This window comes from Pollachius pollachius, assembly GCF_949987615.1.
Source record: "Pollachius pollachius genome assembly, chromosome: 2".
Classification (NCBI taxonomy): domain Eukaryota; kingdom Metazoa; phylum Chordata; class Actinopteri; order Gadiformes; family Gadidae; genus Pollachius; species Pollachius pollachius.
The window spans coordinates 12,192,254-12,215,928 of record NC_136935.1 but is presented as its reverse complement, the minus strand read 5'-3'; the positions used below and the strand labels follow the sequence as shown (position 1 = coordinate 12,215,928).

General features: G+C 47.2%; 1 protein-coding gene across 6 annotated transcripts in view; it reads left to right on the top strand.

Moving 5' to 3' along the window:
• LOC307092033 (transcription factor COE3) overlaps positions 1-22,632 on the top strand; it is a 90,253-nt gene extending 67,621 nt beyond the window's left edge. For 3 of the 6 annotated variants that reach the window (XM_079758899.1, XM_079758898.1, XM_079758897.1), the window contains exons 11-16: positions 9,676-9,764; positions 16,657-16,722; positions 17,181-17,352; positions 17,912-18,094; positions 18,786-18,875; positions 20,513-22,632. In XM_079758899.1, coding sequence (XP_079615025.1) covers positions 9,676-9,764; positions 16,657-16,722; positions 17,181-17,352; positions 17,912-18,094; positions 18,786-18,875; positions 20,513-20,544 — 632 coding nt within the window. In that variant the 3' untranslated portion in view covers positions 20,545-22,632. Of the gene's footprint in view, positions 1-9,675; positions 9,765-16,656; positions 16,723-17,180; positions 17,353-17,911; positions 18,095-18,785; positions 18,954-20,512 lie in introns of all 6 variants that reach the window. The other 3 variants (XM_079758896.1, XM_079758895.1, XM_079758894.1) reach the window with 1 other exon arrangement.
• The last annotated feature ends 1,043 nt before the right edge of the window (positions 22,633-23,675 follow it).

The following is a 23,675-nucleotide window of genomic DNA, read 5'->3' as shown; positions in this document are numbered from 1 at the left end:
CACACCGGGGTGAGGGATTTTTTCTCTCTCTGGCGCTCCTTTTTTTCTTGTTTGGTTGATAGAACAGATGCCCCCTTGCAGTGAGCGGTGCTTGCCAGGTCTTAGTTGGGGCCAGACAGCCTTGAGGGGAGCTGATGGATCACAAACTTCTCCCCGTCAAGGTGAAGCTATCGACTCCACTGCACCAAAAATCTGACAAAATGGGTATGAGGCGGTCATTCATCAACATAAGGACGAAGGGGTCATGTGTGCTTCACTCAATACTGGGGGAGATCTGAACACGTCGCCGCGGTAACGGATGGATGGATGGGGGGGGGGAAGCAAGATAGAAAGAAAGGGAGGGATGGATGTAGATAATTGACAGATTTTGGCTCTTCTCACTTGAGTTGTTAACCTCTAAACTGGAGCTGAAACAAACCGAGGCAGACTGAGTGGAAACATATATATGTGTTATTTTCTACGGTACAAATAGTGATATCTCATCCTTGAATCCAAAATAACTAAAATATCCTTCTTCCCCTCTTAGAAAGAGGGGAACATTATTTTTGCGAAATCTTCAGCCAAATATAAAAAGGAAACCTTGGGTAAATAAACAAGAGACGTCTTTAGCAGACCGCATCAGATAGAGAGGCTTGGGCTGGTCTACCCTCGCCTTTATCCTTCGGTCTCCTCTCCTCTGCCATCGAGGAGCACTTTGAAGTTCCGGATCGAGAGGCTGATCAAGATGGAGAACTTCCCCTTCATTAGCCGGCTTTGGGCTCCGGGCTCCGGGCTCAGGGTTTTGGTGCCTGCTGGTGCCGGCTGGCCCGCGACAGGGTGGGGTCTGCCAGGCCAGCTGAGATAGGCTCTAATCAAAGACGTTCACGGAGGTATGTGTAAACAACATGGGCTCCGGAGGTGGAGATTCTTCGGAGGAGGCAGCGACCTTGCAAAAAATGTGAGGGCTCATGTCTACATTTAGTCCTTTGGCATATGCTTTTGTCCAAAGTCACTTCGAGTGACGTTCTTTATACATGTAAGTACATGTCATAAGGGAGCAAATATGGGTTAGATCTCTTGCTCAAGGATGCCTGTAGGTAGACTGTGGGGGTTGGAACCCAGAACCTTTTAGCCTGGAAGTCAAACCCCCCCAACCCCTAGTCTATCCGGCCCCTAAATATAAGGGCTATTGAGGGTGCAACAAAGAAGAAGAAATAATGTTTCATTCAAACTTTCAAACACACAAACGGGATGTTTAGACATGTATATATAAATGCTTGTATACATGTAGGCCTACTAGACATTTACAATTGGCATCAGTAGGAGTGGACCGGAGCATCTGCCTCTACCGGGTATTTTCCCCACTCATGTCAGAAAGTTTGGGATTGCTATTCCAGCCACAAGGCTCTAAGCCAGCTGTCTCATTATGGCGGTGTGGTCTTTAGCACTATAGCAGTGGAGTGGTAGAGGAGACAGTCATCACCCAGTTAGATGGGCTTGGTTTTTCCTCACGAGGAGCCTTTTGTGGATGGCGACAAGGTTTCACGAGAGGGAAGGTCCTTGTGTCCAATTAGAGGGTCTGACGTCGCGGGCGCTAACTCCCGGGCTGACAGCAAGCCTGTCAGGAGGGCTTTGAGAAGCACACGGTGGCATTATTCCTGCCGCGCGTGTCTCTGTGTTATCAGCGGCTGACCTGTTAAATCCGGGGCTCCGGGAAATTGATTGAAATAAATACTCGCCGGTTGTTGAGCCTGTGTCTTTTACCAATTACACCTTCTGCCCAAATGCATTGTGGGTATTTGATTTAACAGAGGGAGAGAAAGGGAAGAGGGAGATGTAACATAGAGGTGTTGTCTTTTTTTATATTGTTCAATTTTTTCATTTGATCCTTTTCTGTTTTGTGTTGGAATAAATCTGCTATCTAATTGCTGTTCTCAGTCCTTTGCCAAAGAGAATCTAGAGAGAGGGGAGAGGCCGGAAGAGATCACAAATCTCAGTTCCCCTCTCTCTCTCTCTGTCTCTCTCTCTCTCCCTCTTTCTTCCTCTCCCTCCCCTTGCCCCATTTTCAAAACGCTCCACACCCAATGGGCTTTAAAAGAATTCAACCCCCCACCCTCCACCAACCCACAGCACTCCCACAGCACTCCACTCCCCCCCACACACATACACACACACACACACACACACACACATGCACTTACACACACACACACCCACACACACGCACTCACACTCACACACACACTCACTCACTCTATCTGCCGCATTTTGATTGAAATTCATCGGTGAGTTTATTGAGAAATGAATGAAGGGAGGCCGCGCGGTATTGACTCTGAGAGGAAAACACAACTCATCTTGAATGAGGGGGGAAAACGCCGCCGTAATTTAGCCGTCATCGATCGGTCCCCCCTCCTCCTCCCCCCCCCCCCCCCCCCCCCCCCCTTCCCGCCCACTCCGTATTGATCTTCATTTTACAATATTAATTTGCGCCTGCAATCAGCTGTGAAGGGAAACCCATTTGATTTCTGTTGGCCCCGGTAATGTGTGAAAGTCCACAGGCGTCCAGAGAGAAGGGGAGCGGGGCTCACTTTAGATGTCATCTGAAGAGGATTGAACAGGTGTCTTCGACGGCCACCGCCTGCTTTCTAATAACGCCGGAGCGATATGACAGGCGCGCTCAAAAGTATGGATGAGCAATCTGTAACATTGCTCCCTTTTAACGCCGTTAATTACATTTTATCTATCGCAGCAGGCAATATCTGCCCGAGAACTGTAACTGTCAAGGTTTTTTTTCTCTTCTTTCCTTCCATCCATATCGGCTCAAAGTTCATGAAATTTCAATGAAAATTGATCTGTCTCCATTGATTTATCCTAACTGCAGATCTTTGAAATTTTAATTTCCTGTTCATCTCCCGGCTGCTTGAGACGGGACCGCTCAGTGCTAACTGCGGCTACAGGGGATGATATGGTAGTGTTTAACCCCCGGCATGGAGCTCTGCTCTGGGAGGGTTTGCTGTGAACGTTCTCCTTTGTTTGGTCAGGAGTTGGTCTGGTCCACCACCGCCTTACACGCGGGTTCTGGACTTCTCCACCCTGGGTGATAAAACCCCCTGACCAGTGGCTCCGGGGGTCTGACCTCGCTGTGTTTTCTATTCGACATGGAGTGCACTCAACAACTTTCGGCTCTCATGTGTCGTCCGACTCCATTAGAACCGGTGCTGAGCAACGAAAAATACTATTGTCTTGTTTGTGACAGTCTGAAACACATTGGGAGCATAAAAAAAATTAACAAGGGGGTGATTCGGCCGTGGTCGATGTCACCGCTGACCTTCATCTGTCTTAAAACAAACTGCGGTAGCTTGCAATCGGGGGGCTTTAGTTACAACCCTTTGACGAGTCACAAACGCAATAACACTTGAATGAACTTCCCCTTGATCTGTTTATCTGTCTCCTCACTCCCAACTCCCTCTCCACCTCTAATTTGTGTTAAGGGGTGGATGGGGTTGGGGGGAGGGGAGAGAAAAAATAACTGCTCAATAGTGTAGGAGGAGTGGAGATAAGCTCGGAGCAGTTAAGTATAATTAGCGAAAGTAATAGCTGGCAAATGGCAACAAGGCTAGGTTTTTATCTCCTGGAAAGATAGAGTTATCGTAATAAGCTGTAATGGCTGGCAGGAATGCTCGCACTCTGCGCTCACTTCCACTCAAGCCCAGAGACTTAACAAGGAACAATTTCCCCCCCCCCCCCCCCCCCCCCACTTCGCAAATTCACTGGCTTTTTTCCACCCTCAAACATTTCCCCATGTTTGTTCGACGATACTGTACAGGGGTCAATACATGTGTGCCTCTCTGTGTGTGTGTTTTGGAATCCACTTCCATACACTGGACCGGAGGGGGAGGGGAACCGGGGCGGGGGAGGATGGCACGTGTGGCGATGGCGGTGCCGTGTACTGCCTCGTAAGCAGTTCTATGCGCCAAGGCTGGGGCCGTGTTTCAGCGTTCCCGTAGAGCGGCTTTACTCATGTCCTCGTTCCGGGGAACATGGAAGCAAGGAGCAACCAAGCATGCTGGGAAGCCACGAACAAGGCCCCTTCGCTTGCTCACTCGCTCGCTCTACATGTTAAAGCAAAGTGGGTGGTGGGCGGGCGGGTGGGGGGAAAAGGGGGTTCGGGTGGGGAGGAAGGGTGCTGTTAAGGGACAACAGAGAGAGGCATTAGATTGGAAAATGCGATTGAGCTATGCGCGTTGTCACAGCGGAAGCCGAAGCAACCGAGAATTCCATTGAAGCTTTGTCATCGTAATACATGTGTGAGGCTTTTTACTTATTTATTTGATATGGTGTGTGTGAGTAAGGGTGCACACAAGTGTGTGTATGTGTGTGTGTGTGTGTCTGTGTGTGTCAGTGTGTGCGGCTTGTGTGATATTTAAAATGGGGAAATGATATGGTCACAGCTGTGCACTAAGTCATGCATTCCATTTCTTCATATTGAGGAAACATGATCGCTCGCTCTCCAGAGTGAGGAAATTACTGAAATATTCATCAAGTTTGGCTTCCAAAACCTCACAGTGCGGAGAGAAAAACACAGACTTTCCAGTGGGGTCTATTCTTCTGTGGGGGAATCTGTTAGCGTGTTCGTACTGTTTAAACGTGACAGTAATTTGTATGCTTTCAGTGCCCGCGCTGTTGAAATTGAAACAAGCTTCCCCCTTTCAGTTCCGTTGCATCGTTTCTTTGTCAAATTGTAATTATTTTCTGAGATTAATTCGAGGCAACATACTGAAGAACTATCATGTCTCTTTACATGTAACGCAAGCTAGCGAGAGAGAAGGGAAAAAAAGAAGGGAAAGCCATAAGTGATGTAATTGAACGAAACGTCTTACTTGTCGAAAGCCGAACCGAAGATGAGAGAAAATGAAAATTGCATTAGCCCATATTGTTCTCTCTCCCTCCCCCCCCCCAACAAAACAAACCCTTCATCTCTCCTGGTGAAAGTATTCAGATGCAAGCCGTGCCTTACCTCCCGTGTCTCTTTCTCTAATTATCCATGAGGTCAGTAAGCAAAATGGGGAAGAAGCCAGAAGATCAATACAAATTATCCTGAGCAAACCAGTGCTGACAGTTTGAATTGCAGCATATGTTTACCCAAAATCAGGCAATTTATCTTAATATCAGGCGAGTAATGCAGCAGGGGTCAGGGGTCACACAATCTCTCCACCTCATAATTACCCGCCTCGAAAACAGGAAAGTGGTATTGATTGGCCGCGGGGCCGGGAAGCAGGCGTGACTGGAACGTGCCAGCGCCCCCACCCGCCCACCCACCACATTCACTACATACAACACCACCCACCATCTCCACCATCAACTCCTCCATCCCTACAATCACTGGGTACAACACCACCCACCTCGTCAAACACCTCCGTCACTACACTACACCACCACCACGGCTTAGCTGAACACCCGCCGTCACCACCCCCTTCCTCAGAACACGCACCACAATCGCCTCACCCAACACCCATCCACCACCACAACCACCACCAACGCCCTCCCCAGCTAGCAACCTGACATCCTGACACCACCACCACCACCCCAACTACCCACGACCACCGCCATCAACCCACCCACCCCTCCCTCCCCACGGACCCCCTAAGCGCCTCCTCTTCTACTCCAGCCCAACCCCACCTCAGCTGTGGACTGCTCCACCACCCAGGGAAGGATTTATGTGGACGGAGGGTCTCATGTTTCCTTGCACTTGGGGGTGGGGGTGGGGGGGGGGAACTGAGGACCCTGGTGGTGGGCCCGGTGCCTCCCTTCCTCTCCCTTCCTCCACCCATCTCAGTATTGTGTCTGAAAACAGGGAGGACAGACAATGCGGGATAAAGTCGTCCTTGGCATTGGTCCATGCGCAGATGACTGCCTTGTTATAGTTCTCTTAGAAGAAGAAGTGTCGTTAGTGTAGCAGGGTAACGTGTATCCCTGGAACAAAATAATCTTACAGGGGCTTTAGAGAAGAAAGGAAAGGGGAAGGAGACGTTGCGTGTGTGTTTGTGTGTGTGCATGTGTGTGTTTGTGTGTGTGTGTGTCCTGACTGTGTGTGTGTAAGGCGAGTAGTCTAGGGATGGGCCAGTAATCCCGGAAGAGCAATCCCGGTGACCCCTCGTGAAACCAGAGTACAGAAAAAAACAGTCTTTAGCCTTAGCTTGAAATGGGAAAAATAAACATGCTGGCTATACCTCTCTAGCTAGGTCGCTCAGTCGCTCAGTGTTTACCGCGCGGAATGAATTTAAGTGCTCAGTATACATCATCAGCAACTCTTATAGGATTATTGACGGTGCCTGTGTCTGTGTCTGTCGGCGAGCGCTCACAACGGCCGCCGCCGTACATGCCACGACTACAGAACTGTCAACTCATCAACTGACAGCACCGTTTAGCGCTAATGCAAGTCTCCATCAGCTGTCAAAAGCATTTGCATGAAATCAATAGCAGATGGCGGTGTGTGTCACCAATTTCATTACGCCGGGGTTGTTACAAAGATCATCTCCATGATAGATGAGATGGCGATGCAACGACACGCCGGCATCATGGCGGACACTCTGCGCCGAGAGAGCGCGAGAGAGAGAGAGAGAGAGAGAGAGAGAGAGATCTGGACTCAGTAAGCCTTCACCCACGCCAACATATGACACAACCGATGATTTCAACCATATACATGTATTTATATTTTATTATTTATCCACACCATCCCTATGTGGGCACTTCAAACAAGACTCAATGCTTGGTGTTGCAAGTGCGTAGCTATGATTTATGTACGTCCGAAAAATAAAAGAATTCATCCGAAGGGAAAAGATATTACAAAATGCGTCAAGCTTTCACATCCCGACCTCAATCGCTCCCGGTGTATATACTTAAGAGTCCCGGGCACCTTAACCTCCAAACAACATTTCTCATTATTCTTTTGGGCGTCCCGCGATCCCGTGTCATTATCATTGGGCAGACACATCAAATAGTGTTACCGCTCCCCGAGTCGACCCCCAGGTCCCCCCACAACCCTACTGTACAGCATCCCCGCCCGCTTCTCCCAGCATGCCCGGCGGCTGGAGCAGGCCCCATCTGAGGCAGAGGACAGGAGAGGGTGATGTATCACCCGGAGAGAGCGCGCTGACAGCCTCTGATGATGGATGGCCTGATTATGGAGTGCTTTTTTACACATACACAATTTACACACAATTTACATCACACTGTGAGCAGCCCCGGTCTGGCAGCGTCTGCTGCCGCTGCTGCCACGCACACGCACACACAGGCGCACACAGACACACACAGAAACACACACGCAAACGCACACACATACTTACATATGCTACCTAAACACACGCACTCATTCACGCTCAGCCACAAACACACATGCTTATTCACTGAAATGCACACTCAAATGCACACACTCACTCACGTACTAAACATATCTGTGGTGTGGTGCGTGTCTATAAATAAAAAAATATATATATATATATATATATATATATATATATGTGTGTGTATAAATATCCAGCCGCCCATGCAAACACAGAACCCATACACGTGCACGTACCAACATACAATAAATGCACACAGATACTCAGATACATGCACGCACACATGCACGCACATGTCCAGGTTATGCGGGGTGGGGGGGGACTCCCAGGGTGCATAGATAAACAGGCGGGGAGGTGGGAGAAGGCTGTGCTGCAGCCTTGTCATGTAGGATCAATGCTGCGGATCAATCCTTTATTAAGGGGGAGATCGCATTCCCTCACGCGCCACACTAGACCTCTGTCATCCCACTATCCATGATGACATGTAAAATTAGATTTCCTGGGGAGTAGGTAGTTGTGGCTGTGGGTATGTTTGTGTGTGTGTGTGTGTGTGTGTGTGTGTGGTGTGTGTTGGGGGAGGGTTATTCAGGTGTGTGTGTGTGTGTGTGTGAGGTATTGATTAGTACCTGGACTGTACCCGGGCAGGAACACATAATTGTTGCACTTCATCACGGCCAACCTGGCAATTACTGTATTTCTCACATGTGGCGCTTCAGCCAGATTCGTTTTTGTGTGTTTAATATATAAATAAATATAAAGATATGTATCTATATATATATATGTGAGTACAGGGTCTTATCCTATGGTTTGCTTTAACGTTAACTAAACAAAGGAGGGAGTTCCCTGGGTTTGTTTGTTCCACTGCTCTCTGTCTCTCTCTCTCCCCCTGTTCCCTGGCATGCTCTCTCTCTCTCTCTCTCTCTCTCTCTCTCTCTCTCTCTCTGTGAGCGGGCCCAGCGAGCTGTGTGGCGTGTTAATGCTGAAATTACATGCTGAGTAATGAGTGATGGGCCAAATTACAGGCTGAACAATGAATAGAGGCAGGCACTTCTTATTAGTCTCCGCAGAAAGCCATTGATTTATGAAGCGCCTCGCTCAGTGGAGTTACTCTCCTGAAAATGATATCTACATTGAGAAGTGATGTTCTCTATTAAGCCGTTCCTCCCCTCCCGTTACTCCTCTCCTCCTCCCTCTCCTCACCTCCCTCACCTCACTCTCTCTCCCTGATCCCCTCACCCGTGGATGCAGCTCACCCACAAACACACACACACACACGCACACGCACACACATACGCGTCCTATTGTTTAGAATAAGATCTGTTGGGAAACCTTTCCTCAATTACCCATTAGGACTCGCCAGACACAAGACCGGCTCACACCAAAGGCTGGGGTGCTATGATTCATTTACTTTGTGCTTCTGATTCATCGCACCAATATGCCGGGTTCCCCCAGATTACAGTTTGAAGGGGGTGGGGTGTGGAGGTGGGGGGGTTTGAGGGGGGGGATTAATGACATGAGGCCATCCACTGTCGTATTTCACGAGCGCGGGCGTCGTGTGTTTGCTTCAGCGGCGGTCGGGCGGTTAGTGGCGGTGGGTTGGCGGAGGAAACGCGTTTGAGAGAGTGTGTGTGTGTGTGCGTGAGAGTGAAATGACAGCGACTTACTGTAGATCAATGTGTGAGACGGCCTTTCACAGATTATTAAAGCTCTGTTAGATTAAAAGACCCCTGCCGATGTGGTTTGCTGTAGTCAATATTCCGGTGCAGATAAAGAAGGGAGAGAGAGAGAGAGAGTCAGAAAGAGAGAGAGAGAGAGGGCAAGAGAGAGTCAGAGCGAGAGAGAGAAAGAGAGTGAGAGAGAAAGAGAGTGGGAGGGTGGAGTCTCTGTCTCTAAAGGATTCTCAGACTGATGTAGGTCATCATGGATGTTAATGGAATAACACTCGGTGACACAAGTGTCAGAGGAGCCCCCCGTGCCATTTTCTATCGCTGTGACTCCCCCCTCCTCCTCCTCCTGCAACCAAGCTCTCCTCCCCCACCCCTTCCCTCGGAGCCACTTCTGTTTCATAAAATGCCGAATTCCTTCCTGAAATTAGGCATTCTGGAAATTACTCCTTTATTTTTTTTGTACAGTAAACTCAAACCGATTTCTCAATTAGTTCATCCCCCCCCCCCTCTCTCTCTCTCTTCCCCTGAGTCTCCCTATCCCAACTCTCGCTCAGTCTTTCTCTCTATCTTCTTCTCTGTCTCTCTCGTTGGATCAATCATGAAGTCATGAATCCTTCTCCCATGCTTTTCATTGTATTGCATCTAAATCTATTTTTCTGTGTTCCTCTTGTGCTTCTCCCGCCCAGCGTTGAACGAGCCAACCATTGATTACGGTTTCCAGCGGCTGCAGAAGGTGATCCCCAGGCACCCGGGAGACCCCGAGAGGTTACCAAAGGTCAGTCCTGCGTGTACAGTACTGTCTCCGCAACAACAATAACAACAACAACAACAATGACAACGGCAAAACCTTCGATATTTCGCCCGGATCCAAGCAGTCCTACAATCTAGAGCCCCGCTCTCAGTTCAACCTACACCACACCTCAACCATGATCGAGATACAACGAAAACAAAGCAAACACATAACATCATCACCCCCCCACGCAACCGCCCAAACTCTGCCGTTTCCGCCCACAAATTCCTCTCATCCCCTTCCCTCCTTCTAACCGACGCTATTAGCTCAGCGCGAGGGGAGAGTGTAAAAAAAGTGTGCGGTGAGCTAGAATAGCTCCATCAGACCTTTTCCTCTTGAGCAGTCTGTGGAGGAGATGGTAATCTGGTGGCAACACTCCCATTACCCCGACGCGTGTTTTCCTTTCATTTTCTACTGCTCGGTTTGGTTTAATCTCTTGTTTACAGAACCCTGTGCCGTAAACCCCCTCATCTCGCCGTGGCTAATAGACAGAGAACCAGGGGCCTGTGATTATGCATTGGCTTTTCTTATTGTTTTCTTTGAACCCCAGCTGAAGAAGGGGGAGGGGGCACGACAGAGGGACCCTACTTATGTGTGTTTTTGTGGGGGGGTGGGTGGGCCACACAGAGGAAGTCGTTGGGACCCTATATTGATTGGAAATGAAACAGGGGGAAATTGATCCGCTACAACTTCCATTTTTATAGATTACGTTTTTTGTTCGCCTTTCTTTCTCTACCGTTTCCATCTGTGTGCCGTTCTGTTTTTTTTCCACTAAACAGCCTGCGAGGGCATATTTCAAAACGATCAAAATGTAATAATATGAGTAATTAGTTTAGTAAAAAAAAACCTTTGCCAATGTCATAAAGTGCTGACCACCTCGCAGTTTTAATAATAACTTGTAAAACATTTAAAGAGCTGATCTATTAAATCCCAGCATGTAACACAGCCATATCATTAACGGCCAACGGACAATTTAATAAGGACCCGAGCGCTATAGGACCTAGCGACCGGGGAGGGCCAACGAGGAGGAAGCACTGCAGTCTGGCCGTTGGCACACTCTATATGAAGTGTTTCAATTAGGACCCCATCCCTATGGAGGGAACGGCTACACCTGGACATGAAATGTTACTCTAATTTCAGTTTCATAAAGGCAGAGCACACGAGATGATATCCACTGCACACACACACATATCAACACACATCCACACGCACATATGCACTCAAATACCTCAGACCCATGGTCGTTTAAAGGCAGGAGGTGGCCAACCCTGTTTAAATACCGCAGCCCTCATCTCCATTTTGTAAGTCACAGTGTCTTTCCAAAGTCCACAGAGTATATATATATAGAGAGAGAGAGAGAGAGAAAGAGAAAGAGAGAGGGGTGGGGAGGACAGAGAGAGCATGAGAGAGAAGGAGGGGAGGCCGAAAGAGAGAAAGAAAGAGAGAAAGAAAGGGATAAAAGAAGGGTGTTAAACATAGCTTTATTACAGCAAAAAGAAAAAACCTTGGTTCTTTCCTTGAATACAAAGAGCCCTTTGGCTGTGGGACACATTTTGACACTGAAGCCAAGATTAGTTTCCTCGGTCTGCGTATGTGTGTGTGTGTGTGTGTGTGTGTGTGTGTGCGAGTGCGGGAGGCGTGTATGTACTTAATATAGCGGGGTCTCTCCCAGGCCTCTCCCGCCTTTTTGCATGAAACAATCACGGCGTGAGATGAAGCCGCGCACTTCCAATAAACAACATAAATATTTGATTCCCTCTCTAATGGAGCCAAATACGGGGTTCAGGGGGCATGTAAATGATGGCGGGGAGTGATTCGTCATTGTTAAGCTTGCCATCTGAGGGGTCGCCGTGCGGGGTCAAAAGCACATTCCCAATAAAACCGCCCCCAGGCTGAGGGGGGAGGGGGGAGGGTGGGGGGAGAGGGGAGGGTGGGGGGGAGAGGGGAGAGGGTGGGGGGGTATACATTGAGGACCAGAAGGAGGACCATATAAAGAGACAGAGGAGCAGAGTGGGAGGGACAGAGCGAGGGAGAGCCAGAGGAAGAGAGGGATGGTGGGAGTGTGAGAGAGAGAGAGGGTGAGAGGGAGATAGAAAGAGAAAGTGGGAGCGTTGAAGAGAGGGAGAGAGGGAGTGTGAGAGCGGGGATAGAGGGAGAGAGTTGGAGAGATGGTGAGAGGGAAATGTAGGATGAACGAGAGAGAGAGAGAGAGTGATGGGGAAAAGGGAGAGGGGGAGAGAGGGCCGCCATTACAGTGCCATACAGTAGAGCCGGACTCTACCACAAGGAGGGAACAGGACGAAGGCCGGACGACGCGAGGCGTGCATTAGCGTAAAACAAAAAGGCAAATCGACACTGCCGAGGCCACAACCGCACCTCTCTCCTCACGCTCCAACCCTTCACTCCCCACCCCTGCCCCCGACCCACCACCCCTCACCCCCAACCCCAATGACTTCACCCTCCAGTTGATAATATTACTGCGGTATCGATCCCGCGCGGGGCCCCCTCCCGGGGACCAGTAAGACACGGGGTAATTGTGAGCGGACAGAAAGCCAATATGGGAGTGCTCAAAGATGGCCAGGGATGCACGCTAATATTGTTGCAACACACAGAAAAAGGGAGAGAGGGGAAGAAGAAAGAAAGAAGGAAGCAGAGGGAGACGGGAGGAGGAGGAGGAGGAGGAGGAGGGCAGAGTGCTGTCTGATTGAAGTTTACCTCGTAATTCTGAGACAACATCGCAGATGACAGTCTGACCCAGTGGGAGGAGAGGGGAGATATAAAAATTCAATGCAAAGTCCAGGGTGAATATGAAAGTAATAAGTGTGAGCAGTGAAGTGATGAGAAAGGAGATTGGTTTGCGGGCATCACGTTAAGTGAACAGAGACTTTGGAATTCACCCCCCTTTTTAAGATCTTGTTATAAAACAATTTTCTATTCATAATATAAAAAAGACAATTTATAATACCGTTTTGTGCCCTCTGGCAGTAATGGACAAATAGACTGGATATCACATTATATCACACTCAATTTCTCTCTTCTGTAACAAATTAGATTCATTATGAAATTAAAAGCGGAAACTCAATATTGTTTTATTATTAAGCTGATTGCTTTGGATTCCTTTCTTTCCATCCCAAAATGAGCATAAGCCCATTCCTTTTTCTAATTCTTTGTGTAATCCACAAGGATAAAATATTACAAATGTGTGCATGTCAAGCAATTACCCGTGTATTTAAATGAATGTCTTCCTGTGCTCTTTGAAGTACCTTCGTCTAATGGCCCCAATGCTTCTGCATGCATTCATTACCTGAGGCTAGAGCTAACAGAGTAATTGCCTTACAGTTTTATAATGGCATTAGCAGTGCAAGCTACATAACCTAGGCCCTTTTTTATTAACTGCGATAATATAAATACAACATCCACACTAATCCACTGCAGGGAACGGATCACATTTAATCTGTTTCAGAACCCATCATGTTAGGATTGGGTATAAAAAGAAAAAAAATGCGTATATATAAACCCATTCATCATGTTTGTTATTTTTTCTACCCAGCATTGAGGTACAACATTACCAAAGAAAAGTGAGTTGACGTATCACCCCCCCCCCCCCCCCCCCCCCCCCCCCCACACCCCCACCACCAACCCACCGTGCCCCCACCACCCAGAACAGTTGTTGAACACGGGAACCTTTATGCGAAGCAAGACAAACAATGGCGTGGAGTCTGTCACGCCTTTTGTCACAGAACAACAGAGATCATTGGAGGCCTTTAATTGTTTCAATTTAACACGCCGTGTTCTGATATGTCTCCATGACAAGAAAGCCAATTACACTTATGCCGGCGCGGAGTTGGGAGATTTACATGGAAATGCCCTCAGAATGCTATTCCGTGTTAATGGTATTCACAGCGTGAGCCGACACGCGTGAAAGCGCCCTCGTCAGAAGAGAGCGGCAAAAAAAAAAAAAATCACAACACACACACACACACACACACACACACACACACAGAAAACAAACTCCGACATTTGATTGGGTGCGGCACTTCTCATCCCCGGCGCCGAGATGACGGGGCGGGCCACTTAAGCGTAGCCTCTGCTAGTCAGCTTGGTTAGTTAAGACACCACGCGGTAAACGACAGATTAAGGATGAGAGGCAATATCGTTTTCTCTCTCTCCTTCTCTCCTCCTCTCCTCCTCCTTCGCCTGCTCCTTGCCTTCGCTTTTTTTCATCTTCTCCAAGCTGTCCGTATGTCGCCGCAGCCCCAGCGCCATATGGACGAGGAGGCAGGGAGACGAGGCTTTTATAGAGAAATGAAACATGGGCCCCCCGAATGTGAATGTGACAGTCTTAATTGCTTTAATTGTTGTTTAAAATTGAGATCCATGTAGGAGATCTTGAAATATGATAGAATAGATTATTGGTAATTATTAACTGCGGCAGGAGTAGGAGGCAGGGAAAGGGAAAAAAAGAGAGGGAAAGAAAGAAAAAAAAGGAAAGAGCGCCACTTTATCTCACTGAGAGGGGGAGAGAGAAATCTGTTCTGCCTGATGGGAACACATGAAGACAGCTGCTGCTCTGATTTAGTCTACCTGCCTCGCGACAACCATAATTCTTTATTTGTATGCAAACTAGATGCATGCAACGTTGAGCATACACACCAATTTCAGAGGTAAATGCCCATTCAAAGAGCCACCCATCCGGTAACTTGGTGGTGGATTAAGCGATATGTTTCTATAAGGAGTGTACTGCGCGGGCCCTGGAAGTGGCTTGGATGCCGATTCATCTTGATATATCAAGGACTCTGGTTAGATATGCTCCTTGGGATGAAAGGGGGGGGGGGCGCACACACACACACACACACATACACACTCCACACACACACCCCAACACAACCCAACACACGCCTCTATGCCGTGGAAGCGCAGGCCAAGTCTTTGGAAGGGCACTGCTTTGAAGGCGCGAAGGCTGTGTTTACATTCATTTAGGACAGCTGCCGTCTTAAGCCCACACGGCTACTGCCAAGTGATGGAACACTTCAGACAAATTACCGCGGGCCGCCGCGCGGAGGAAACACACGGGGCGAAATGTGGGAAGAAAACAAGCGCCATCTGAGGGATGTTTCTGGTGACAGATTTTTTTCAAACCAAAAAATGCGGCGGCTAACCCGACGTTCCGATGTAGTGGGGGAGCCATCGGCAAGTCTCTCTCCTTCTCTCTCTCTTTCTTTAAAGCTGTACAGCAGGTGACAACAAGACACAAACACGCAGGGATTTTAAGTGATTTGTTTCTCTTTAAAAAAGCGAGGGAAAACTAAAGTAACAGTGGTGGTTAGGGCCTCCACTGCAGCTTACATTTTTCGGTCGGGCTGTGCTCTAAAGGCTTTTCACACACACACACACACACACACACACACACACACACACACCCACACACACACACACACAAACAGGTTTGGCGCTTTGTGTATTATCTGAAAAAAACAAAAAAAGAGAGCAGTTTGGTTCCATGAGAGGGGTTTCATTGTAAGTGCTCAATTCAGAGCGAAGATAAAGACGCACAAAACGGGGGGCCAAAACCCACCTAGCTGAAAGCAAGCCCCCTGAACCAGCGTGCCGAGGGGAAACGGAGAGGGGGGGGGGGGGGGTAAGAAGAAGAACCGAACATAACACAATCCAGGGCCAATTCATTTTGAGTGTTAAGAGCCAAAGCAACATAGCTAATCCGCATTGTCAAGCAGGGGGTTTGAGGGGATAGGGGGGATGTGGGTGTGGGGGTTTGGGGGGGGGGGGGGGAGTAAGCATGCAGACAGGGATAAGACCCCATCCTGAGTCCCCGGTGCTCCCCCAGGCGCGGGCACCCAGCTCCAGCCCTGCGGATGGGAAGTCATTTGTGAAGTCCTTTTTGCAACAGCCAGTCAAAGAGGTTAATTGAAAAATTCCTTAATGTCATTACAACAGAACTAGATTAACCCAGAGCTAATTTACTTTATTGTTCTGAGGAAAGGGTGCTAGTGGCGGTGGAGGTGGGTGTAGTGGGTGGGGCGGGGTAGGGTGGGTGTGTTGGGAGGGGCGGGTAAATCACCGCTCGACGCAATGCTGTGAACTCGGAGGAGCCACGCGCCAGGGCCCAGGAATTAGGGGTTGAGGTGTTGTCTTTTTAAAGGGCCCGTGCCAGTTTAATTAAGATAGCGGAGATTATTCACCGCTCGGCACGCTTGGAAGGAAGGGGGAAGAAGGAGATGAGGGAGGCGGGTTGGCGCTGACCAAAAAACATGGCGTCGGTTCCTTGTTTTAAATCCGCCCGGCTTTGAGTTATCCACTTGAAACAACAAACAGATCTGAGGCTTGACGCGGCGCGCTGGGTGATATCGGCGGGGACACTCGAGTGTTTCTCGCTGTGGCGCTCTGCGGCGGATTAGACCCTAATGCCGAGTTTATTATTTATTCTGTCGCTTGATTGTATTTCTTTTTTGGACTCTTTTATTTACATATTTATTCTTCATTTGCAGTCGTAATTATTTGATATGTGGTGGAACTTAGCGTCGCACTTCTCCGTTTGGCTTACTTGTGACTCATTCCAACTGCTGTTCACATTAAAACATGGTGTTATTAAACTGTTATAACCTAAGGTTCCTTCTGTTGTTCAACAGTAATAACATTAACATGGTGTTGTTTGAATGTTATTGACATCAGGGTTCTTCTGTTGAACAGTAATTCGTGTTAACATATTGGGTTGCTAATTCTACAGTTATTAACGTTAGGGTTCCCCTGTTGTTCAACTGTTCTTAACATAAACATATTGTGCTGTTACAATTATAATGTTAACATATGTTGTTGTTCAACTGTTGAGTGTTCTTTTGTTGTTGTTTGTTTTCTCTATCAGGAGGTCTTGCTGAAGAGAGCAGCTGACCTTGTTGAAGCCCTCTATGGAATGCCTCACAACAACCAGGTATGCACATGCACACACACGTGGACTAACAGATGCACGCACGCACGCACTCACACACACACATACACTTAATTGCTGCAGTTAACCACATTACCAAGTTCAGTCTCACAAACTGCTCAACATCTAAACTCCCAAATGTCAGATGAGTTAAAAAAATAAATAGTATGCAAACATTGGATACATCTAAAACTTTACAGAGAACTAGATTGATTTGTCTTCCTCTCATACTGTATGCATCCACAGATAATTTGTCTCACACTCTAAAAATATGCGTGCATAAAACAGCATATATATATATATATATATATATATATATATACATACACTATACATCCAGGATTGCACCCTATGTGAACCCTGTATCATCAAAGCCTGGTCGGGACTTCAGCGGTATACGGATCCACACAGCGCGTACCTACCCTCTGCCTCACATCGCTTTTGTCCATGTCCTCCCCCAGGAGATCATCCTGAAGAGGGCGGCCGACATCGCCGAGGCGCTCTACAGCGTTCCCCGCAACCACAACCAGATCCCCTCGCTCGCCAACACTGCCTCCCACGGCATGATGGGAGTGAACTCCTTCAGCAGCCAGCTGGCCGTCAACGTGTCCGAGGCCCAGGGCAACGACCAAGGTGGGCACGGACGTACGGATACCAACGCAACACACACAGATCTCACTCTGAAGTGCATCAACCGGTAGCACCATACACAACAGATCTGCTGTTCCTTTCACAGTAAAAGCACACATTGCTTACATTAGTATGTTAAGCCAAGGTGAGGCTGGATCTGGAGCTGACTAAATCTTGAGTATAAATGGTGTGGAAAAAGTGTAATTGACTTCCATTACAACGCTTAGCTCTTTGGAGGGTAAGGCTGGATCCAGAATGATGAACAGATGCTTTACTTCAAAGCAATGAACAGTGAAATATGACATGTCATCAAGGAGCAGGTAGAGGCTAGTGCTACTCGCTCAAGGACGATTACAGGTAGACCGTGGACATCAGGGTTTGAACCCAGTATTTACTCGATTAATTCATTTCAGGATTAGTGGTTGTCAAGTGCCTAATAGTTACTTCACTATCATTTCAACTTCCCCTAAACACAAAAAAAGAATGAATGACCCTGCCTCCAATGTCACCCCGTGTTTTATACGTACAAATACATATAACGTTGCTGTCTGTGTCCTGTTAGGCTACAGCCGGAACACCAGCAGTGTGTCTCCCCGAGGCTACATCTCCAGCACCACCCCGCAGCAGTCCAGCTACAACACCGTCAGCAACAGCATGAACGGCTACGGCAACGCTGGCATGAACCTCGGGGTCCCCAGCTCCCCGGGCTTCCTCAATGGCTCCTCCGCCAACTCCCCGTATGGAAGTGAGTAGGGCTTGTTAGCAAAACACCTCCCCCCCCGCCCCCACACCCACCGCTCCCTTTGCCTTGCAGCTGCTAAACCGCTAGCTAGTGCCAGCTGTAGCAGTAGTGCGTTAGCCGCCGCTGAGTCCCTACAAGACAAGCAGACATTCGGAGCTGCTTTCTGGCAGTAGCAGTGCACTAGCCGGCTATTAAGTAGCACAGAGCGCTTTCATGGTAGCAATGAGCTAACTAGAAGGAGCAATGGGATAGCTAGCGGTGATATAGTGCTCGCTAGCGGTAGCAGTGCTGCAACTAATTTCACTTCCAGACATAGAAAAAAATAATAATCTTGAGCTTTGTTAGAAAATGTCTCACATGGTTATGAATTATGTGATGCTTTGATGATGATGTATTGATGTTGTTTGTGTGCATTTCGCCTAAGTTTAGACTTTAGCCTATCAAATACAAGGTTTGGTTGTATCATGCAATGTTAATGTACTACTACAACATGTGTATGTGCTGTACCCCGGTGTGGAAGGTAAGGGCTTTGTGCTATGCGATGCGTGTACTGATCATATCCCACCCCCAGCTCCCCTCCCTGCGGCTCTCGTAGCCATCCCAGCCTAACCTTAACCGGCCTCTCTCGCTTTGTACAACTCTCTCCCTCCCTCTTTCTCTCTCTCTCTCTCTGCCTCCCCTGTCCTCTCTGCAGTTAAACAAAAGAGCGCCTTCGCTCCTGTGGTCCGACCCCAGGCATCCCCTCCCCCCTCCTGCACCAGCGCCAACGGCAACGGACTGCAAGGTGAGCATCCCTCACCCCCTCATCCTTTCCCTACGGACTACTGGTCAGACACCGCTGCTCAGGCCTCAGTCCGGTTCGGTGAGGGACTAATCATTACAAATATATGCATTTTGACTGGGCAATTTACACTCTCACTGTCACTTTCCACACCCTACATGTATATGCACACACGCACACACAAGACACAAACACACACACGGATACACACTGACAAATGCACACTAACAAATACACACCCTCTGTAACATGCATGATTCACACGTGTATTTACATGTACAGACATGCATGCGTGTGTATGCAGACGTGCGATGGAATCCATTTCCCGGGGACTATACAAACAGGCACGCCAAAAACGCGCGCGCACACACACACACACACAATACCGCATGGTGCGTGAAACGCACACACAACCTCGTTGCCCTTTCCTTGAAATGATCGTCTCCTTCTTTGGGGGTCGCCGCGAAACACCTTCCCCCGGATTGTTTTAGTAATTATGTTTATTAGGTTTTGTGCGTGTGTCATGACCAACATGATTGCTTTGAAAACAAGCTTAGCCGTAGTGTGTGCCCCAAGATTAATAACATTGGGCTTAATGAAGTGGGAAATTAAAGTTCATCTCGCAACACGTTCATACTTATTAATACATGTTGTGCAGAAATTAATGAGCAATGCATTGCCATCATCTGCGCTGGCAAACTTAAAAGCATTTCAAGCATGACTCTACAAATATACTGAGCGCGGTATAATCATATATCATCCCTGCACTTCACTAGTTGCCTAATTGTTAAAACGTGTGAAAATACAGAATCCATAAACTCGGGGAGTGAGGTACAGTCGCTAATGACATCCTAAGCAGATGGTCTAGGCAGAAACTACCTTTGATCGCGTCTAATCTCTCCCGGATAACGACACAGAGAGACGACTTAGGGAAAAACGCGCAAGGGAACATCGGGGGGGGGGGTATGGGGGGAGAAAACGTTGGGCCAATTTGTCGTAAAGGAGTAGACAGAGTTGAGGAAGGAGAGGAAGAGGCGGATAAAGGGGGGGAGACAAGACTGAGGAGTGTCTAGTACCGCGGCACAGATGCATTGTGGGAAGTCACCGTGTTGTTGCTCTACCTTCACCGTCGGGTCCCCCCCCCCCCCGTCCCCCGGGGAGTCTGGGGGCCACTGTTTGCCATTACCGCGGCGACAGGAGAAATATCACACATAGCAATACGGGCGTGCTGGGGGCTGAAATGTCAGCCTGAGCGGGAGGGTTTCAGACTCTGGTTCCGGGGAGGAGAGGAGCTGAGCGACGCTCTCTCCCAGGCCCTGGCCAACATGGCAAACACTCAGAGGCACATATGCAAACAGGCACATTAAAGCGCACATTCATGCTCTCATGCACTCCCAGATGCTCTCGGATTTGTGAAAAAAAAACACATAATCATGCGCGCTCATGCACACACATGCACGGACGGACACACATGCATGCACACACACACACACATGAACACACACACACATGCAAACATATGCACACACACTTGCACACACAGACACAGAATTAAAGATCTATTTGTTCAATAATTTCTCTTAAATAGCCATTGTGGTGTTTACTGTTCCATGCTAACGTCTCCTTTTCTCTCTTTGCAGCTATGTCCGGCCTGGTTGTCCCCCCTATGTAAATAAATGCACTTTTAGAAAAAAAAAATCTCAAGCACCAATCGACTCACTACCACTTCCCTGGACTGTCCCTTGTAGCACCCAGCAGCAATGCTGGTGCATTGTATAGTAAGCAGCATATTGTCTTTTTAACATGAAGGAAGAAGAAAATGAAAAAAAACACACGTTTTTTTTTTTAAGGACTTGGACTTAAAACACGGAAGGATTTCTCACTATGGATATTTTTTTTGTCTGAGGGAATTTTTTTGTCTTTCTTTTTTTGTCTTTATTTGATCAACAGTGAAGAGGACACGAGACAAGTGTTTATTTTATATACCTGGTGGTTGAGGTTTGACCTTGGCTACGGCTAGAGGTCAATTCAGCCATTCATTCAGTACTGGAAGATACTCTGTGGACTCACCATTCGGTTGTATAGTAAAAAAAAAAAAAACTGATGTATTGTACAGTACGTTTGAACTTATTTGCCTCAGAAATTGTTTTATGTTTCAACTCTCTTTGAATAGATTCACAGTTGTGTGTCTTTATAATGTGACTTTTTTGTATTTTTATGTGTGAGAAAAATAACCAAGGGCCAAGTTTGAATTTCAACTGGAAAAATATATGGAATATATAATGTAGAAAAACCGATCACAAATTACAACAAATACACGTTAAGGGGTAGGGAAGCTGGGCGGGTAAGTTTGTATCATGTTTCATTCCTGCATTTTAAATTAAATTTTGTAATTTATTGTAGCTAGAACTCATCTTCAAAAAAAAAGAAAAAAAAAGAAAAACAAACAAAAATACAAATGAAAAAAATATCTCTTTGAGTCAACAAAGCACACTGATGTGTATAAAACACTTTGCTGTGTTGATAAAACCGATGTACTTTTACGTCTAGAGCTTCCTTTTAAGCAAGTGTGTTTTGTCATGTTTTCCACTTTTTTGCTAGCACTGTATATTAATGCATTCCTAGGCTACTGTGAAGTTTCTTGTTGACAGAGGTCGCAGCCTCCTCCTCGCTCCAAAATCCCGTATGTGTTTTCTATGTGGTTATAAAAATTGTAGACTATTGTGATATTGCCAAACTTGTGCTAAATATTTATACATCTGTCCTTTTTCCATGTTCTTTTAGAAATCGACAAAACTTTGAAAAAACGTAAAATTGAAATCCATTTCAGATTGTAGGTTTATGGTAGCTCATCGTCATCTTTGCGTTCCAATACACACTTGCGCTCACTGAGGGAAATTTTGTAACATATCAACTATAAATAATGTATTTATCTCCGAAATTTTGTATATTGCTTTTCATTATGTATGTATTAATCGTCATGCCCTTGGTATAGTGATGCAGCACAGATACTCCAGCCAAGAACTGTTGCCTTCATTTCGTTTTGTTTTCCCTTTTTTGTATTTGATGAACTGCAATGTCCATATATTTCACGTGTATCCTCGAAAAAACTACTTGTTTCACTCTGTCAAGACTCTCTGTCCAATTTTGAAAAAAAAGGGGTGGGGGGGAAGTCAAACTTCATTGTTTATTTTTATATTGATTTTAAATTATCTATACAGGCCATTTTGGAGAAAAAAAACTTTGTTGGTTGTATTGTCAAATAAATTGTTTGTGACCCATATGATAGTTGTTAAGATCCAATAGACTAATGTGCATGAGGGAAACAACCTTGGAGGGGAACATGAACTCACTCCCATCTGTGGTTGTAAAATCTTTCTGTTTTTGTAGACTTGTATGGAGGCCATTTTTACTCACCAAGTATGACTCTGCCACAATAGCTTAACATGTGTTTACAGGGAAAGAAAACGTCAAAAAATGCCACAGTTTGGAATGAAACCCAGAAATGAATAAGTGATGTTTTATTAAAAGTTTTCAGTAAAAAACAACAACACACACAGTAGTTCCTCTCGAATGTGGAATTCTTGCTGGCTGAAAAACTGGCAACAAAAGAGAAGGCAAAGCCTGAATCACGACACGGACGATGAAGAAGGACTAGCCAGTGATTTGTCTAACGGTAGTAGTGTTTAGACTTTACCACATTACTGTTACTGCAACCTAACGGACGTGTAATACCCATTAAAAGTTGAGATTTCTCTTACTCCTTATTTTTCTTTGAAACAACTATTTCCATACATTTACTATCAGCACACAGTTCACTTGTGGCGTTTTTCCCCAACGTCCATTGTAGTGTCTCTCATAAATGGTGCACGCTTTTTAATTTATTTTATTCAAAGCAACCCCCTGCCTCGTTCAAATCCCCCTCATTTCGCCACATTAAGCCACCTCGTTAATAAAGAATCGATGCATCGAAAGAGCAAGGTTATCCATTGTCTATAAGGACTGGTATCGTTTTCTGAAGCCTTCATAGTTGCGGAGCTGAAAAGGCGGTGTGGCGGTGGTGGTGGTGGTGGTGGGGGTTGGGTGGTGTTAGGGGGGGATGCAGTGAAATCTATACTCATCAAGTGGGTCAAACACGGGGTTGGGTGGTGGGGGGGAGCTTGGGGGTAGGAGGGCGAGTAGCTAGTGGGATGAATAGTGGCTCTCCTTAAAAACAACTGAAAACATCTTATCTAGCAACCTCTCTGGTCACGGAGATCGGGTCACAGAATGTCAATTTCTCATCAAGGCAACATTGTCCGAGAGCATCTCCTCTCCCCCCTCTAATGCTCAATTAAATGAATGCAAGCGAGAGCGCTAATCAGCATATCAGACCTTATTATGTCAACAGGCTAGCGTCGCCCGCTCTCGGGCTAGCGCAAGATAGTGGCAGGCAATGCTGATAGTGCACCGTGTGCGTGCGTGTGTGTGTGGTGGGGGGCACGGCGGCGATACACTGAAAAGAACACATTCCATTTTCCACAGGCAGTCACTTTGTTCTTTGAAATCATTTTCCCGATAATCAAAGTGTGTGTTGTGATAACAACAGGGCGGACGTGTTGCCCTCCTGATGTAGCGTTATGTCAGGTCTGCAAACGGCACGGGCTCGGGGGTCAATCGCTATGGTTACGGGCGGTGTGACCTCCTCCCTAGAGGTCAGCTGTGAGCTTATATCACAAATAATAATAATGTACAGAAACCCTACACCGTCACCATTTAGTCCTTCGATATGGTGACTGACAATACCATGGCTTAAGCCACATA